Below are 19,130 nucleotides of genomic sequence, written 5' to 3'. Positions count from 1 at the left end.
GGCAGAGTTAGTGATCAACAGAGAAGGGTCAGGTTAAGCAGTGAGGGAGAGGGCACAGAAAAAGCCAACCTGGCTGTGAAGCAGGTTCACACGTTCAGTGGCTTCCAGCAGTTCGTGCTCTGCCAGCTTCCTTGCCCGTTCAGTCTGGTCCAGCAAAGCCCTCAGCTCATCCAGCTCTGACTGGAGAAGATTGTTCCTCCTGTCAGAGACCGCCAGCTGCTCCTTCAGATCCTCATTCACGTGCCCTGAGTCATCCAGCTGCACCTGAAGCTCCTAAAAAAAAGCAACACAACTCCATTTCAAGCCTTGATTTTTACATCAGAGAAACCCAGATTACAGCAGCTACCTGGGACCTACCTCAAGGATTTCAGTGCTTTTTAAATTTATTATATTTTAATTTTATTTCCAAACTGTAAGCTTAATATCTTTTGTAGTATGTGGTACAACAGAGGAAAAAGAATTTGTGCTCAAATCTCTCAGAGCTGGTGGTTCTGGGAGAGGAAACAGAAGAGTGCCTTGGCAAGAAACATTTTTTTTCTTTTTTCTATTGAAAACGTTGATGCAAACAACAAAGCTGAATATACACACACTCCCTGTACTCCAGACAACTCACTTGCTCTCTGCTTTTTTTAAAAGCCTTGTGAGCTCACAAGAAAATCACAAGTTTTCAGGTCCCCATGCTGTAGCGTTCTGCCCCTCCAAGAGGCTGCAGCCAGCAAGGCTTTTATGACTCATAAAGCTGGATCTCATCCAGCTTGTATGCAAGCCTGAGCAGAAATTTCAGTATTCTCTTACACCAGATGTGATCACCAAGGCTTTCCCTCTACATTGTTGGGAGTAGCTTCCCTCTTCATTTCCATTACCACTGCTGGTTTGGCCTATGCTAAGGAAACCCAACCCGTGAGCAGCTCTGGGTGCTTGGGAGCACCAGTACCTTTATTTGTGTCTGCAAGACACGTGCTGACTTGGTTGCTTCTGCAGCATGCCTGTTAGCGTGGCTGAGCTGGATTTCCATCTCATTGAGGTCCCCTTCCATCTTCTTCTTCAGCCGGATGGCCTCGTTTCTGCTGCGGGCTTCAGAATCCAGCGTGGACTGCAGTGAATCTATGGCACGTTGCTGGTTTCTCCTGGAAGGGACATGAAGGATGAACAGAATGATTTTCCTGTCTGTTCAGGGACACAGAAGTACTTGCAGAAGTACTTCACTTTCTGAAAGTGTCTCCCTTGCAGAAATAGTGTATTTCTGTCTGACATAGGTAGACACATGCTACACATATACATAGTTTGCAGAGCCTCACTGCTGTCCAACTGGCTGGTGAGCTAACTCCTGATCTGTCAGCATTTCTGGCATCCTTCTTCTGTGTTTTCTTTGGTAGTACTGGAGCAAGGAGCACTCTCAGAGCTCTTGTGAACACAAGCAAGTTTGGATTTGAACCTGCCAAGAAGCACTTCCAGCCTAACCATCACTTAGTAAGATATTTACTGAATAATTTCCTGTCATGATTTACATCTCAACGTTTTGCTGAAGGCATTGCTGGAGGGTATCAATCAAATTGAAGGTAGGTTGCTACATTCTAAGCTCTAGGTGCTCTTTATAGTAAATGGCATGTTGTAAGCTACAATTTATTGTGTCTTAAAATAGATGTTGAAAAAATTTTTATTGTGCTAATTATAAGGGAAATGATTCATTAACACAAATCTGTGTTACAGACATCTAAATTTAGAAGTTATTAAACCCATCCAGTTGACAGCCTGTCCCCCTCGGAAAGGCAGCTTAATGTCAATTTAAAGACAAAGCAAATACAAACAGCCTAATTTTCTTGGTTCTGTAACAGAGAAATCCTATAACGAAAGTTTTGCACTCTTACAACCAGAAAGCAACTTGAAGTGCAGAATGTGACACACATGGAAACAAACCAAGTTCAGCTGAAAGTGTAGGAGTTCTGGGAAATCACCAAGTCAACAAGAAAAAAACTTGAGGGCTCTATTGCTTCAGCAAGACACTGAACTGTGCCCAGAAAACAGCACAGAATGTCTGCTGAACACTCACTGTGAAGCTGAAGCAGAAAGCAATGATTAGCACAGCTTGTCCTGAAATCTCTGCAATCCAGACATCTGCAGGACACCAGAAGGTGAAAGAGCAAAAATATTCTTGGTTTTGAAGCACTTAACACGTCAATCCCTCTGGGTATGCTGGCCAGGGTGGGGCTTGGACTTCCCCTTCTCTACCCTTTAGCCTGTCAATGACCAATGACATGATCCTTGCATTAATGACATTGCAACACTGACTAATTCAAGGCCAAAGTTTTCTGAATAACTGAATAATATTATTCTGAATAATTATAGGCTAGCATGGCCTCCTTTTAAGAGTATAATTCTTCAGACTTGCATTTCTGCTGGCTGGGAGGGGAGAGACAAAAGACACCATTCTCCTCTCACCTAATTACTTTCCATTTTTTCCTGTTTATCTGTCTTACCTGCAAGTTCCTCTCCTGTTCCTTTCACACTTTCTGCACATCTGCAATCCTCACTTCTTACCCAAATGGTGTACACATAACAGCAAGCTTCTCACATCCTCCCACACTCAGTGTAGCTGTAATTGCATAAATTAACTAAATGTCTTTAGCTAATATAGGTTTGAGCACCACTGAGGCAAGTACTGCAGATTTTACCTGGGGGTCCCCTTGGGAAGCAGCCTAATCCACACAGGATTAGGAGATGGCAGCTCTCTAGACCTACTTGCCAACATACAGAATTAGTGGCCCTGGTCTGCTGTAAATTGATTATGCCAGCCAGTTTTTACATCTGCAGTGTATTATGCATGATGGGTTTAATTGCACACTGTCAGAGGCTGATCTGACAGGAATATCTGAACTGAGCAAGGGAAATGTGGCAGGGCTGCCCTTTGGCAAATGGTCAGAGCTGTCTTCGTTTCTGGTGCGGACGGTGTCTACCTGTGCTGGCCCTGTGCTGGTGCATTTAACTGCCTTGGGTCTTGAGAATAGCCCCAATCTTTTCAGACTTTTCTCTTAAGAAACATGCAGCTTCCTGCACAGTACCTTATATTTTCCATTTCTTCCTCCTTTTCTGTCAGTTTCCTTTCAAACTCTGCTTTAACCTGAGAAAGTTCAAGCTGAAAACGAAGGGTCTTGCTTTCTTCATGCTCCAAAGCTCCCTGAAATAGAAAACACCAAGAGCTTGCAAACCAGGAATTGATTTTTTTCCCCCCTCAAGCTGCAAACAGCTGCACAAACATGATCCCTTCACACTCCTCTTCCTGTTTCTTCCTTCCATTTCTCTCTCTTGGCAAGGACACGAGTAGCTTACATGGCAAAACAACGCATTTATTTGTCTTCTAATGCAACCTGACAGCTGGAAAACCGAGCAGCAAGCTCCTCAGAGGACAAATTGTCAGGCAGTCCCCAGCTCACAAAAAACACCCAAACAGCACACCAACACCTTCAGCCCTGCCTGCATGTTTTTGACATCAACAGATGTTCCCTGCTCCACACCTCTGTACAGACACCCTCTGGAAATTCACAGGCTTGTAAGGGACAGGGATAAGCTGAAACAAGATTGTTGTTGGGAGAGTGAAGGGGTCCACACATCCACCCCCTCCTGCTCACAAAAATCGCTCCAAATCACAAAGCATTGGAAACTTCCCAATTACATAATCTTATTTAGCAAGATGGCTTCAAAGAAACAAATAACAGATATAAGCTCTGTATGACAAAATGTAAAATCTCTCTGTCCATTCTTTCCAATTAACACGAAGACAAGTCTGTGGAACTGGGATGATTTGTTCTTATGTCTTTATTCCCATGTTTCTCTCATATGTGGAAGTGAAGAACTAAGCAGACAACAGCTCATAAAGAAATAACAAGGCCTCTGGCTTGCAGGTCTTGCATAAGCCAGGCTCAGTGTCATTCTGTCTCCCTGCTGCTCTCACTGAACAGGAACAAAAGCACAGAACTAAATATATTATGGGAGGTGCTCTGTGAAGGTTACAACCACAGAAGCTTAGCTATGCTTTCCTCAAGAGAATAAGGAAACAGAATGAGGATTGTGAAAACAAAGCTGTGCACAATTCCTGCTCATCTCCAGCCAACATGCAGCAGGTCTGTCAAATACACACATCATGACCAGGAGCCACAACATATTAATGGGAATGGCACTGTCATCAGCAGTGACTGCCAGAGGCCCAAATTCACAAGAAAGTGAGAAAATCTGCATGAACCCATTTCTTCCACATTTAGATTAAGGTGCATCATCACTTTATTTTTGTTAGTTCCTAATACCACTGAGTTTTAGAAAGCCATTCCACATAGTCCAAGAAAGTAAACTGTGCCCCTTAGTTCCCTCAAGAATTGATGTATTCTACCTAGCAAGGAAGTTTTTTGACAGCCCATAATCATTCTCCACATCTCAGAGCTGTAGAAGGAAGACAGGCTCTAGGAAAGTAGGGCAGATGAAAAGGATGGAAAATCCTGATAAAGACACCCTCATTCCTTTGCCCTTGAGCTTTTTTTCCTCACCTCTGCTTCTTCCAGAGCCAGCTGAACTTCCGACTTCTCTTGCTCAACCTGCTTCTTGATTTTTTCTATTTCATGGAGGCTCTTGTTTCCTTCACTAATCTGATTGGTCAGATCAGAAATCTCCTCTGAAACAAAAGAGGATGGATGGATTTAGCAAACAAAGAGTTTGGAACATCCTGCAATTCATGGAATGTTGAACAGAGGACCTGTGCCTCAAACTGCTACCTCAAGGGCTCTTCTGTACAGGAGCCCTGCCTTTCTTCCACTTACAGCAAGATTTTTTTACCTGTACAACTTGCAGACACAGCTTTTCTTGGGAATAATGCTTTTTGAAGTGGCTATAGTTATTTAGTTTTATCTGTGATCTGCAGGCTAGGAACACCATGCTCTGCTGTTTAGGCTTCATCCACTGCACCTCCATCATCTTTTTTGCTTCTCCTTTGAGTCTGCCTCCTCTGCCAGTGGAGGGAGTCTGCTCTGCCCATACCAGTCTCTGTGTTCAGAACATTCACTGGCAGCATCAGTGTCTCAAATGACATCTGAAAGCTTATCTCAGGATGAGATAAACATCTTCCCCCCCGCAGCTGCTGCAGGGCACCTGTCTGCTGATGTGGCTGTAGAACATGAATAAAAGCCTACCTTGGAGGTTCTTGTTTTCCCTTTTCAAAGTCTCCAGGTGGTCCAGTGTCTCCTCATAGGCATTCTTCAGCTTGAAGAGCTCAGTGCTGAGGCCACGGGCCTCCTTCTGGGAAGCCTCCAGCTCTGCCTGTGACTCCTCATACTTCTGCTTCCAGTCGTTGATGATCTTGTCAAAACTGCGCTGCTTCTTGTCCAGCGAGGCAGCTGCAGAGTTGGCCTTCTCCAGGTCAATCATCATGTCTTCCAGCTCATTCTGCAGCCTGTGCTTGGTCTTTTCCAGAGAAGAGCACTTGGCATTGGCTGCCTCAATTGCTTCCTCAGCTTCTTGCAGGCGAGCAGCAAGCTTTTTCCTACCAGGTGAGAAGACACAGTGAAATGACAAAGTGGCACTGCTGCATTTATCCAGAAAAACTGACACCAAAGCAATAACTCAGTAAATCAGTTCTGAAAGGGAAAACAGGGAAGGGGTGAGGATGAGGATAGGGCAAGGGGAAGAGGAACAGAGAACAAAGTTGAGCCTCTAAAGAGAAGGACTGTGATGGAAAAAAAACAGCTTAAATTATGAATACTGGTATGTGGCAAAACATTGTGTGTGTGTCTGTGAATATTTGAAATTAACTTCTGAACTGTCAGGCATCAGCTAACTCCTTACTAGCTGTAACCAGTATGGGCTGGTTGTAAATTTTTTATAAGACCTGCTCATTTGACAGTGTCATTTTCCTCCAATTAAGAGATATGAGGCAACCACGAGTGAGGAGGCTGGTCATGCCCTTATTCATAGACGATTTAGATTGGGAAAACAGGGAGTCCTGGCAAGAGGAGGTGCTGGAAAGAAAGGACAGCCTAGAAAGACGATCATGGAGATACTAGATGAAGAAAATATGTTGAAAGTGTGGTAAGATCCTGCAGATCAGAGATCTGCAGAGGCAGAAATTGGAGATATTCAGAGACCTTGCCCATCAACCTGAGCCTGGTAACTGGGAGCAGCTGTAGAGTGTGAGCCAACATGACTTTCTGCCTTTTTTTCCCAGGGCAGCCATCATCTCCCAGTGGGAACGGGAAGTCAAGACTAAGGAAAGATAATACTGGGCCAGGGCAAAGTAAGAAGTGTGACATAACTAAGTAGGACTATTTGATTTTGTTAGTTCTCAAATAAACCCCAGTATCCACAGTCACTGCTCCAGAGACAAGCACTCAGCAGCAACATTGACCTGCCCAAGCAATATGAAGAACAGGACAGCCCCAAATTACAGCGTTGAGTCAGAGGGATTTCCCAACCAGGAAAGTTTCCAGCCCTATTTCCTTAGCACACCATAAGGTGAGCACAGTCCTGCCAGCCAAGGGCACGCTGAAGCACACGTAACTCACTTGGCATCTTCCAGCTCCTCAGTTCTCTGAATGGCATCTGTCTCATACTTTGTCCTCCACTGTGCCACTTCTGCATTCCCCTTGGAGAGAGCTCTCTGCAGCTCTGCCTTGGCTTCCTGCTCCTCCTCATACTGCTCCCGCAAGAGATCACAGTCGTGCCTGGCTGCTTGCAGGGCATGAGCCAGGGCATTTTTGGACTGCAGGGATAGAAAAGTCAACACATTGCAAGGTCACCTACAGAAAAACCAAACAAAACAGCCCCTAGGAACTCAAATGGAGGCTTAAGCTTCTGTTTTCCTTTTTTCCTGTGGCTTTGACAGTTCAGGTCAAGTGAGGTGAAAATTGTTTGAAGTCGTCCCTAACTGGTGACATGAGGAGGAAGGTATCAAGACTGAGGATAATTTATCAACTTTAGAGAAACAATCCACACTTTTAAGATGCAAAATCTGAGATTTTGGCTATGCCACTGGGTAAGTTTATTTGGCATTTATGTATGCCGATGATTTTCCCAAACTCTTCTCTTGTGATTTGCCTCAGTCAGGGACAGGAACTTATATCAGTACAATTAGTAGGAATCATTGTCCCTCCTGTGTCTCATTTCAGCTTTTATCTGGGCTACAATTGAACATGAACACTTTTTGCCATTCCATTTCAAGGAATGGGACAGAAAGCATTACCTTGGTTTCCTCTTCTAGCTGTCTCTTAAGTTCTTCAATCTGTTGTGTAAAGGATGTTTTTCCCCGGGACAGCTGACTTATCAGTGATTCCTTCTCTTCAAGTTGTCTAGTAAACTCACCTGCCAAGATGTGACAAATAAACAAAAAAGAGCAAGATGATGAAATGATGAAGTTGCAGTCAAAAATCATAGTCCCTCCTGTCTAATTCTGCTGAAGAAAAGAACTCACAGTGATTGTGATTGACCTGTTGTGAAGCTTCTTCTAAAGTTGTAGCCATCATATATTTAATTTTTTTTTTAGATTTTTTTTTTGGGGGGGGAGGGTTTAGTGACTTGAGTTTTCTTTCTTGATCAGCTGGAGTTTTTTTTGTACTGCCAATAGCTTGATTCATTAATTTTACTTCAATTTGTGGATCAGACTAGACTGTTGCTTCCTTTCATGGGCAGTTGTAGCTGGTTTTACTTTTCTCACTATTTTCTATTGCTCTTTCACAGACCTCTTTTCAGTGGGCTGCAAAGCACCCTGAGAACCTCACAATGACCAGCATACAGAGCAGATGAGCCCAGGAAGTGTGTCACTGCAGGGCAAAAACCACAGTCTTACAGGAGACACAGAAGTTACAACTACAGGAAATGAAAAATACGTCTTTGAAAATACACAGAACAGCGATATCTGATGAGGATGCAGAAATTAAATAATACTGCTCAGGCCAAAAAGGTAGCAAAAGTTAGAGGATATGTGATGTTTAGAGGATATGTGAACATCTTCTAGGGTGCAATGCTCAAGGTCAGGCTGAGGAAGATGGGATTCACACAGGCCCAACTCCTTTTTCCCTCTAGCATTTCTAGATGCACATATCCTTGTTCCTGAAACAATAGGTGCCTAGGCAGCCTGGGGCAGCCTGGCACATCCTGGGTTCTGAGATGGCACATCCAATTTGGCTCGTGAGACAATACCATTGTATACTGATAAATGTGGGTATAGATTTGTTTTAAAAGCCAGTCCAAGGCAAGGTTTCCCCACCAAGGTTATAAGAATGCTGAAGATAGAAATGTCAAAAGACACAAAACTACTGCTCCATTCAGAAATCCCAACCCTGCCACCTTCAGAACAGATGCCATTGCAAAACACATCTCACTGCTGCAGTGCAGAGGTGCCCCGTATAAATTCCTGGGAAACAGTCTGTCTGGGTGGAGCATGCACATACCATTCTCACTCTGCAGTTTAGTCTTCTGAGTAGTGAGGTCGTTCATGAGGCGAGTCATTTCCTCCAGTTTTGTTTTTGTCTCATTCAGATGGTCTTCATAAGTGCGACAAAGCTTCTCAGCATTGGCCTAATGGGAATCAGGAGAAAAGACAAAGAAAGTTGCAGCCTCCAGGCAAACATTTGGAATCTGTAGCCTTCAAAGTGTATCCTTTTTGTCTGTGTGTTTGTGTTTCAGAGGAATGGCAGACAGCAAAGACACAAATATCACAGTAGTAGTGTGGGAAGAGCAGCCCTATGTCTATGATACCAGGCCATGGGACTCCCCATCAGACCACATTCCACGTTTGTTTTCCCTGAATTGTGTTCTGAATGTAAGCACCAGTGTAAAAAAGACTCTGCAAGAACTTCAGCAGCAGTCACATGCCTGTGAAGTTCAGGCATAGCCGCCTCATAATTGCTAGATGGGAAAATCACCTCCAATGAAAATTGCTCTACTGATTCTGCTTTAATTGCCATTTATCATAAATTGGGTTTGATGACAGCTTTCTAACTCTGAGAATACTGACATTTCTTTTTCCTCACTTGCACTGAAAGAAATCTATTTCGAGTGCTCTGAAAGCTACTGAGATTATCTACTGTGGAAACAAAATCCACAGTTCAGCTGCAGGAAGTGAAAATACACGGTGTGATCATGCAAGCCTTTGCTTTGCACTCCGTGCTAACATGGATCAAAACTGTGAACCAAAGGCAGGATCTGAGAGGATCTGCTTGGGGTGAGAGATCCTGGCTTGGATGGCATCACTCCAGTTGTCACCAGCCTGGAGGAGCCTAATTTACTTGACATGTTTTTGTGCCCTGAGATACATAGATAAACAGCATGCCTGGGATTAGGATGCACTGTGTATTTCAGACAGGCCAACTTAATTGCTGTCCCCTCTCTAGGGAAGAAGGGTTGTACCACCAGCTGGGTAAGGGAGACATGGTGCAAGACACCACCTTCTAGAACACCTCAGCCACGCCAGGTGTCCTTGAAACCTTCGGACCAGCCTTAGCTACCCACAACTTCTGGGAGCCTCAGGACCCTTACTTTTCCCTTGACCATCTGCTCCATGTTGGATGTCAGATCATCCACTTCCATCTTGAGCTCGCTTTTCTCCTTCTCCAGTTTCTGCTTGACCCTCTGCAGGTTGTCCAGCTGCTCGCCCATCTCGGCCACGCTGTCGGCGTGCTTCTTCCTGAGTGTGGCGGCCGTGGCCTCATAGTGCAGCGTGGCCTCCTCCAGGTCCCGCCGCAGCTTCAGGAACTCCGCCTCGCGCTTCTTGTTCATCTCCAGCTGCGCGGCCGTGGCTCCCCCCGCCTCCTCCAGCCGCTCGCTCAGCTCCTCCAGCTCGCGGGCCAGGTCGGATCTCTGCTTCTCCACCTTGGCCCGAGCAGCTCTTTCTGCTTCCAGCTCCTCTTCCAGTTCTTCTATACGAGCCTGCCAGAGGAACACGAACACTTTGGGGTCAGTTTTAGGATGACTCCCATCAGAACACCATGAGGCACCTTACAAACTGTTAAACCCTCTGCCAGCTCACATTTTACCTCACTGGCAGAAGCTCAGCAGTGGAAGGACTTGCCCATTTGTGCCAGTAAATCAGATCCTGAGCTACAGTAATGATGATGAGTCACATCTAGCTTCCAGGAGATTGCTCTGCAAGTTCTAGTTCAAGACATACAGGTCCAGTGCATTGACCTTATGTTCACATTGTCTTTGACATTCAGCTGAAGTGCTTGTGAGGAGTTACATGCTAGTAGGAGTAATAGCAACAAATTCTCATTTTAAGACCTCCATGACTGGAGTAATTTCTCTCTAGAAGTGTTAAAACAGGGTTTCAATAAAGCAGTGTGTAGAACTGCCTGGATAACAAATATTTATTGGAAGCAGTCTTTTTTATTAAAAGATTATTTTCACCAATCTGCACTTTACATCCAAGTTATACAAATATTCTTTATTAACAAAAAAAAGGTGGAGCTGTTATTTTTGGGTCCAGACATTGTGTTTGTACTGTGCTGAATTCCTTTGGCTTTTTAATTTCTGTTGAAAATTTCCTGTATGTTGTAACCTTTTCTCTGAATTTCAAATCCATGCTTATCACTGCTGAACTCCTCTCCAGCACCTACCCTCACCTCCATGGTTTGGAGCAATATTATTTGCTTAAAACAAAACAGCAGAGCCTTTCTCCCTTGCCTGAAACTCTGTGGTCATCTGTCCTGCTACTGGGAGGTGACCATCCAGAGGGGAAAAAGGGATCTGTCTGGCAAGGTATGGAGATGAACCACTTTGTATCTTAAAAAGGAGCTTCAGCTAGACATGAAAAGTTTCTGCAAGGTCTTTCAGTTAGGCACAAAGAGAAACTTGTCCTAAGATATACGATAAGAAAGCAAGCTGACCTGAAGCTCCTTGATCTTCTTCTGCAGCTGCATCACTATAGCTTGTTCATCTTCTATCTTGGAATTCAGCTGGCTCATTTCAAATTCCTTCCTGGCAGAGAAAGGAAAATCCTGCTGTGACAATTTGCCTTGAAGCTTCAAGTTAGGATTTTGAAATTTTTAAAGAGTTGCTCAATAAAACTTCTAGCATATCTAAAAAGGAGAACAATTGTCATGTATAGCAATTTGCATGAAAACACATTTTCCTCTGAGCAGCAGTTTCCAAGTCAAGCCTCTGCATGCATTTGTGCCATTATATTTCTGGTTCTTTGTATCATACAAAAACAATGTTATTTTAAGATTCAGTGAAAAAACATTTAACAGAGTCAGATCTCTTAACAACACTACCACAGCTAGTTAGGATGAACAACTTTAGAGAATTACTTTAGCTTTCTCCTCTAAGCAGTGAAAAACATTAGTAAGTTTCTGGGTTGCTTATTTTTAATGTAAGAAAATTTAATGGATTTTAATGTTTCAGGTGTCGTGTATGCAAGAGTAATTTTGTCTCCCTCTTTGGCTACACGTTTTCATAATGGAATTTTCTTTCAGCCACCATCAGAGCAGGATGACACACCTGAAGGCTCTTAAATGACACTGTAACTGTGCTGCTTTATTTGGTACAACAGAATAAACTTCTTACTTTTTCAGCTTTTCTTCCATCTGCAGCTTATCATTCTCCAAGTCCATGACACTCTCTTGGGTCAGTTTCAAATCCCCTTCCAGTTTGCGTTTTGCCCTTTCTAGATCCATCCTCACCTTCTTCTCTTGTTCAAGTGATCCTTCGAGCTTTAGGAGCAAAGTCACTTAATAAATATATTGAACACAGATAGTTTACAGCAGTCAGATGTAGGCTGTGCCCAGTTCTGTGCTGAGTGAGCTGTGAAGCAGAAGCCCTTAAGCACAAGCATCCTAGTTTACAGGGTTTGTTTTCTAGCAGCCAGTGGGCATAAGGGCTAAAGAAACAGAACAAAAGGTTAGTCCAGTGCTTTACATTTGTGCAAGCATTACAGTTCTCTTAGCAGCAAAGTTCTGTTTGACTTCATGCCAGTTGCACTGCAAGTGCAAGTTGTGAGGATTTTCCCTTGCAGAGATCAATTTTTGTGGTGTTCCTGTAATTATACATTTTACAGACAGTACAAGGAGTACATTTCTAAAGTGAGAGGATTATATTTCAAAGTTTCGGAACCTTTCAGTCTCACGAAAGGTCCACTGTAAGTGGTGGTCAAACAAGCCTCGTGAAACATAAAGAGCCAGCTTACATCATCCACTTGCTGTTCCAGTTTCACTTTAGCTTTGCTCAGTGTGTTGACCTTGTCCTCTTCTGCTTGTAGGTCGTCTAGAACTTGCTGATGAGATTCCTGCAAGGACTTTTTCTCCTTGGTAAGTTTGCTGATATTCTCATCAAGTGTTGCCATCTCTTCTGTCAGATTTTTGACCTGTGTGAGAAAGGAAGATGTGTTTGTAAGACTTTGAAGGAAGGGATTATCACAACATGCCTCAAATGACTGTCTGCTCGGAACTTGTTAGCAGGAATCTCTTGTTAAAGAGAAGGAAAGGGATCTCTCCCCTCCCAGCACCTCATGGATCTTTGAATTATATTGCCATCAAGGGAGGTAATGTCTGCCAGTTTTTAGTGTGGGGGTAGTACATTATTTCAAACATACTAAATTCTTTTCAAAGTCATTCCTGTTGTGATGGACTCCAGCTTCTGATTCTCTGTGGGAGGAGTAGGAGATGAGCTTTCTATATTTACAGGCTTTAAGGAGGAGAGATGGAGGAATTAATGGTTACAGCAGAAGATTGTTTACTTAAAAATGCCCCAAATAGGTATAATTCTTTAGCTGAAGTGCAGTAAAACTCACTTCAAAATAAAGGAAACTTAGATTCAGAGGTAAAAATTTTTACCTCATAAGGTCAAATTGCTGTCTACTGACCCTTCAGTGTGGCCTGTGTCACAAACAGTGTAAAACCATCACAAGACCCGTAGCACTTGTTGTAAAGGAAATCCAAGCCCAGCCTCTTTTGAACACATGGTGAAGTTCTGAATGTACCTTGTTTTCAGTAGCATGTTTCTCTTTCTCTACTTTTGCTAGTGTTATTTCAAGATCATCAATATCCTTCTTGAGCTCAGAGCACTCATCTTCCAATTTTCTCTTCTTAGAAGTCAGCTCGGAATTCATCTCCTCCTCGTCCTCCACCCTCTCTGTCAGCTCCTTGACTTTGGCTTCCAGCTGAATCTTGGATTTGATCAACAAGTCACAGCGTTCCTCGGCGTCTGCCAGAGTGTCTTGCTCCTGGTGTGGCACAAGGAAGAGGACAGCAGTGACTGCCTGGCCTTTTTTCTTCCTCACTTGCCCCCTAGCCTGTAACTGGTCAGGGAGCCTGATACAGAGCAACAAGCAGGGTAAGGAAAACATCCTACTCTTGATTTCAGAAGACTAGTAATTAACAGAGCAGAATGAGATAGTGGTGAGCATGACTAGCCACATACGAGACTACTTGTGTAGTAACCATGGCACGTGTTACTGCCATGGAGACATTGCCTTGGACAGAATCTCTAAAGATTTGCATTAGCCCACCTGGTTACATGCTATCCACTCTGAATTTCGGCAAGTCTCTGACAAGATCAACAGCTTATTTTCATTAAATTCCACTAACACTCTAGTCTGTAAACCTTTGATTTCAAAGAACATCTAGTAAGTGTATAAATTTATGTGTCTACTCACAGCTTGGAGTTGGAGAAGCAAATCATTTTTTTCCTGAACCAAAGACACTTGCTTTTCCTCAAGTTCCTTTCTCCGGGCTTCGGATTTTTCCAACGCCTCCTTCAGTTTCAAGAATTCTTCCTTCATATTGGCCATCTCCTTTTCAGTTTCTGCACTCTTCAGGAGAGGCTTGATCTTAAAGAAGAGTTTCATCCAAGGCCAGTTCTTGACAGCCATAAAAGCACGGATGTTCCACTGAATTACAAGAAGGGCGTCCCTGGTTTAAGAGAAAATGAACAAAAAATCTGTAAATCTTAGCTTGAATTGAAAAAGTGAGGGTTTTTATTTTCATTCTCAGTCAGTTTCACAGTTTTTTTTTCTGAGCAATATTAGAAACCTGTACTAATTTCCAAAAGATACAAGAAACTTCCTCCAGATCTCTTTTATTTTTGGAGACACAAAAAATTTCCCAATCTCATTTTCACCAAAGCTGCAGGCAACTAATATACAGTTGCTATTATTTTTATCACACATACACTTAAAGCTTTTAATTTAGGGTTATCTATAGCCTTAGGGACTGTAATTAATGGCTCTATTCAACTTATAATTAAATGGTAATTACTATTATCTGCCTTCATACCTGCGCTCCACAATCTTCTGAAACTCGATCCGCATCAATCTGCCGCGCGCTCTCGCCTGGATCATCGTTAAGATTTTCGCGAGTCTCTCATCCCTCATTTCTTCCAGGTGGCCCAAGAGACCAGCCTTGAAGAACACCTGGGACATGCACAGATGTCAGTTCACCACAAAGAAGGATTTATACCAGAGCTACAATGACCTTGCTGAAATGGTTCACACTGGTATTCTCATTGTCACGTTATAAGCTAGGAGAGTATAGAGGGCCAAATACCACTTGCATAAGGGACTTCACTGTACAGTTCCAGAGTTGTTTGAAAACATGGTTTTATCTCCCCAGTTTTGACTAGACCAAACTATTTTATCACCACAATACCTTTCAGCTGTGGCAGGGTTCCAAATAGATCAGCTGAACCACAACTCCTGACTCCCAGAAATCCTTGCTAATGGGATAACGTGAGAATTCCACATGGCCTCATTTCAAAAGATGCAGCTGATCTTGTGGTCCATCTATGTTTGAATGTACCTATGTTATGCTAAATAAGCTCCTGTTTTACTGGAGGGCATGGAGCATCAGCTGCTGCTCTGTCTGCTTACAGAGTTGCTCTAATAAATGCTTTGTGGGAACCTGAACCAGAGTTAAATTTCCTCTAGCACAGCTTAGAACCTACTATCACTTTGCTGCTAATTTGCTGTTATTTTACTGGTTTCCTGTATTATTAAATCTCCATTAAACACCACCACCAGAAATTGCAGTGTCCTATTCTGCAAATTAAATACCAGATGTATCACTTTTCTTTTTACATAAGCAATGATAGTTACCTTGGTGTGTCCAAAACGATATTGGTTGTGGTCAACATCCAAAGATGCCATCAGTTTTTCAGCAGCTTTTCTGCTATCCACAAACTTATCCTCTGGAATTGCTCCTGGATTCAGGATGCGATATCTGTTAACAACAAATGAAAATTGCATAAAATTGGCTTAGATTCTGCTTTAGTTTTTTTCCCCCTCTTCCCCCAAAGACTTAAAAAAAAAAAAAAAAAGCCCACGGTAATCACCTGTTTTGTATCTACACAGACACGAGCAAGAATAGAATTCTGCCTTCCATGTCAGGCAAACTGAATGGAAGATCAGCTTGAACGGAAGAGGAGACAATCAAATCTCTCCATTACCTTTGTTTGAAGTCAGCATAAAGCACCCTGTTGGGGAAACCCTTCCGGCAAATGCGGATGCCTTCCAGGACACCATTACAGCGGAGCTGATGCAAGACAAGGAATGCATCCATTTCGCCTGCAGGGGGAAAACAAGGCTAAATTAAGAGGAGCTTCTCCACAGGGCTTCACCTTCATTTCCCCAAGGAAAGTGGAAAATGTGAGATGACATCTCCTGAGAGAGCAACATCACTGGATAAGGTAAAAATCAGAGACAGTATTTAAATACAATCTGGTGACTCAGAAGTAAGAGAATGGCAGAGTTAAATATTCTAAACTTTTAAGACTATTGCTTTTTTCATACCTGGAGTTTTTGATTCATTGGGGATAATGCATCGTACAAAGTGAGGGGCTGTAGATTTTAGGTTAGTCATCAGCTTATTTAAATTTTCCTAGAACAGACACATTAAAAATATGATTAGTTTTAGCAGTTTAGTAGAATTCAAATAACTTTTTTTTTTTTTTTTTTTTTGCTGGTTGATAATGTAAGAAACTCATCTTTCCAAAAAATTCTCCAGCAAAATTATAAGCTTATGAATATTATTAGAGAGAAATGTGTTCAAATAAACCAAAGTATGATTTAACATTATTCTATTATTCCACATAAGTTTTGACAAAGATATGTGCTTTACCTACAACCCCAGAAACTCAAACCCCCAGATGCACAGCAAGCAAGACTCAGCATCATCCAGTGGAGAATTTCTGTAAAGCCGACTGCATCTTTGCCCAGTCACCTCCCCACTCAGTGGGGAGAGCTCACCTTTCCCATCTGGTCCTCATAAAGGCTGGGTTTTTGTCTCCTGGCCAAACATTTTCCCCTTATTGGTCTTAATCAGACATGTCCCAGCAAGCTAGCTCAGAACAAGCCAACCATTCAGTGATCACTGGGCTCTGGGGAAAGTGTTTTGTCCAGTAAGTAGAAAATGGAGACCATGGGAGGTGGAATGCAATGCCATCAGCACAACTGTACAAACTGCAGATTTCTCATACATTAGTCAGAACAACAAGTAGCTTGAGCTGGGTACTAACAGCTGCTTGTGTGCTGGAAAGTGGGCTTGTATCTGTGGTTTGTTAATTGTTGTCTGAGTGATCCTTCAGCCACCTTTATACCTCTTCAGCTGGTAAGATACAGGTCTCCATTTCCTGTGGTTTCCCTTCATGGGGAGATGAGAAATGACATGACTAGTGGGTAACTACATCCTTCCCAACCTGAGGTTTACCTACATTACAGCTTCCTCAATGTTACCCATAGAAGTGGTAGTAATGGTAAAAAAATGGTAAATAGCCCCATTTTTCTTCAGGCACGATCCTAGTGATGGCTTCCATACAGTAAAAATAACAATTTCCTAACTGCTGCAAGATGATGAAATGGAGCAGCCCCTGGCATGCAGTTTGAATAACAGTGTATTTCCTTAGCCAAGGTCAATAATCCTGTCCACTAGTCAAATTTCAATGTTGGATTTCAATTTTTTTCCTGTCCATTACAATCCTTAACATTCTTCTTCAATGCATTGCCTTGACTCAAACCACCAGGTGTGGCGAGGTAACAAACCTTGTGCAATGAGGACACTGTTTGGAAAGAAGCACCTTTCTTGCGTTTCTTTTCTCCACCCTGGTCACCTAAGGAGGAACAAAGAAGCATAAACCAATCTGTATCTCAGTAAGGGGTGCAGGCAGAGCGTGGAAAACAGACCATTTTAAAAATGCTGCTCTATTTGACTAAAAGGCTCTGATTGCTCAAATTTTATACAAGACATTCTGAAAATCATGTGTGATACATCACACATTTGCAGCTCTCTGTCCATAGTTAGGAATTTTGTCAAAGACCACTGTAAACTTTCTGGATTGCATTTGCATTTCAGATCTATATTGCATCGCTTCTTATGCAGAAAAGCCCATAAATATGAATAGGGCAGAAAAAAATAACTTTTAACAAAAGTAATTTGTAGTTTGTTAAAAGCTCCATAGGGTTAGATGATGTAGAAAAAGAAAAACTTTACAAAAAATAATGCTTACAGAAAATTTGGACTGCACATTGTACTGTATAGAAACTGATTCTCTGCTATGCAAACACTGAACTTGTGCAAGTAAGATTTGTCTAGAATAGAGGGAAATAAGTATTTGTAATTTTAGACATAGCAACTTTGCATCCTCTGAGTTTTGCCTAAAGCTTTGGAGTCAAAATCACTCAGATCTTCTCAAGGAATGGTAGTTTCTGACAAGACCTTTACAAAGTTTCACAGGCTCCTGACATGACCCAAAAATGTACAGCAGTTGCTGCAGCTTTCTAAGCAGTGGGCCATTAGATCATTCCCAGGAGATCTGTCATCCTGTCACCTGTCAACATAAAAGGAGAAGTGAAGAGTGCAATGTGCTTGATGCAATTATCCACAGCCTTTCCCCCTTCACAAGGTGACACTGCTGAGACTGGAAAAGGCTAATCTGGACAGGCTGTTCCTTGCTCTTGTCACCAAAGAAAAGCAAGGTAGTATTTGGACAGACAGGAATATCCACAGGCAAGTAGGCAGTGAGTAACTTGCAAGGATTTGCTCGTGGCAAGATGTTTGTTATTTACATTCAGCTTCATCTCATTCCCATTACAGAGTCTTCAGCCTGCCTGCTTCTTAGGAAAGTGTCATGTGATTCACAAGAGCATCTCTTGAAATGAGGTTTCTAATAAACAGGCTGTAAGTGATTGCAACTTCAGGACACAAGAGCTACATCTTTGTAATGAATGCCGGTTATTTACTTAAGATCAATTTTGTGAATGTTTGCTACTTGTCTCCTCATAACAAAAAGATTTCTGTGTACAGGATAGTGATTAAATATGTCCTCAGATATACAATATTACATTGTACATTAGAAAAATTGTCAAATTAAAAAAAAAAGCAGCAAGCAAAAAGGAAGACGTTGGCAAAGCCTTCTACTGTGGCCAATGTGGGATGGTATCCAGTACCTTCAGTGTGTACTTGCCACTAATCCAATAAGACATTCCAAAACTCTCTCTTAAACTTGGTATTTCTTATTTATTTCAGGGGGGCTAGCAAGGAGTACTACAGCATGAGAAACAAGAGCTGTTCCTTTTTGTTGGCATTTATGTACACAGTCTTTTGTGCAACACTTGGCTGCATAGCTGAACACTTGCATGCTCAGACTCCCGCTGGGCTGCTCACAGCACAGCTTTCCTTGCCACAGTTGCTCAGAGGCACTATACATTCAACCCAGCTGAGTTAATGGTCTCCTTCCTATAACTGGCAAACTCCTACAGCTGCTGTGGACATCTAAATAATTAGTCACCGCCTCATGTAGCATTGAGGCAATTGCAGTGGAGAGAATTGCTTAGTTTCTGAAATTCATTCCCAAGCACACATCCCAGAACCCAAGGAAAGCCTACATGAGCTGGTTCTGCTTACCACTGTCAGCACCAACGTAGCTTTCAAACAAGCTTGCCAGGAGTTTGTTGGATGATTTCTGGAAAATCCCTACTACAGTTTCATTAAGTGGGTCCTTGTTCTTCTCAAGCCACCCAATGATGTTGTAGGGAACCTACAGCAAGGCAATGAAAACAGAGCAGAGGTTGCAAATGTTCCCCTTGAGAGCAGCCAGGAGTTCTTTGCAGTTCATCTTGAAGTCAACGACTTTATGTGAAGAGCTGTGCTCAGAGCAGAGCCAGCTGCCCC

General features: G+C 42.6%; 1 protein-coding gene across 2 annotated transcripts in view; it reads right to left on the bottom strand.

Annotated features, from left to right (window-relative positions):
• Positions 1–19,130, bottom strand: part of MYH15 (myosin heavy chain 15) — a 46,559-nt gene that overhangs the window by 6,926 nt on the left and 20,503 nt on the right. For both annotated transcript variants that reach the window (XM_033052929.1, XM_033052928.1), the window contains 20 exons: positions 18,864–18,996; positions 17,003–17,070; positions 15,755–15,842; positions 15,412–15,529; positions 15,062–15,185; positions 14,244–14,380; positions 13,625–13,880; positions 12,950–13,192; positions 12,158–12,334; positions 11,539–11,684; positions 10,860–10,950; positions 9,514–9,903; positions 8,427–8,553; positions 7,220–7,338; positions 6,543–6,739; positions 5,175–5,524; positions 4,536–4,660; positions 3,060–3,175; positions 935–1,127; positions 70–273 (listed from right to left, as the gene is read on the bottom strand). In XM_033052929.1, the coding sequence (XP_032908820.1) occupies positions 70–273; positions 935–1,127; positions 3,060–3,175; positions 4,536–4,660; positions 5,175–5,524; positions 6,543–6,739; positions 7,220–7,338; positions 8,427–8,553; positions 9,514–9,903; positions 10,860–10,950; positions 11,539–11,684; positions 12,158–12,334; positions 12,950–13,192; positions 13,625–13,880; positions 14,244–14,380; positions 15,062–15,185; positions 15,412–15,529; positions 15,755–15,842; positions 17,003–17,070; positions 18,864–18,996 (3,402 nt within the window). The remainder of the gene's footprint in view (positions 1–69; positions 274–934; positions 1,128–3,059; positions 3,176–4,535; positions 4,661–5,174; positions 5,525–6,542; positions 6,740–7,219; positions 7,339–8,426; positions 8,554–9,513; positions 9,904–10,859; positions 10,951–11,538; positions 11,685–12,157; positions 12,335–12,949; positions 13,193–13,624; positions 13,881–14,243; positions 14,381–15,061; positions 15,186–15,411; positions 15,530–15,754; positions 15,843–17,002; positions 17,071–18,863; positions 18,997–19,130) is intronic.

This window comes from Catharus ustulatus, chromosome 2 (assembly GCF_009819885.2).
Source record: "Catharus ustulatus isolate bCatUst1 chromosome 2, bCatUst1.pri.v2, whole genome shotgun sequence".
Taxonomy (NCBI): domain Eukaryota; kingdom Metazoa; phylum Chordata; class Aves; order Passeriformes; family Turdidae; genus Catharus; species Catharus ustulatus.
Note: the sequence above shows the minus strand (reverse complement) of the source record. Positions and strands in the feature narration are given on the sequence as shown.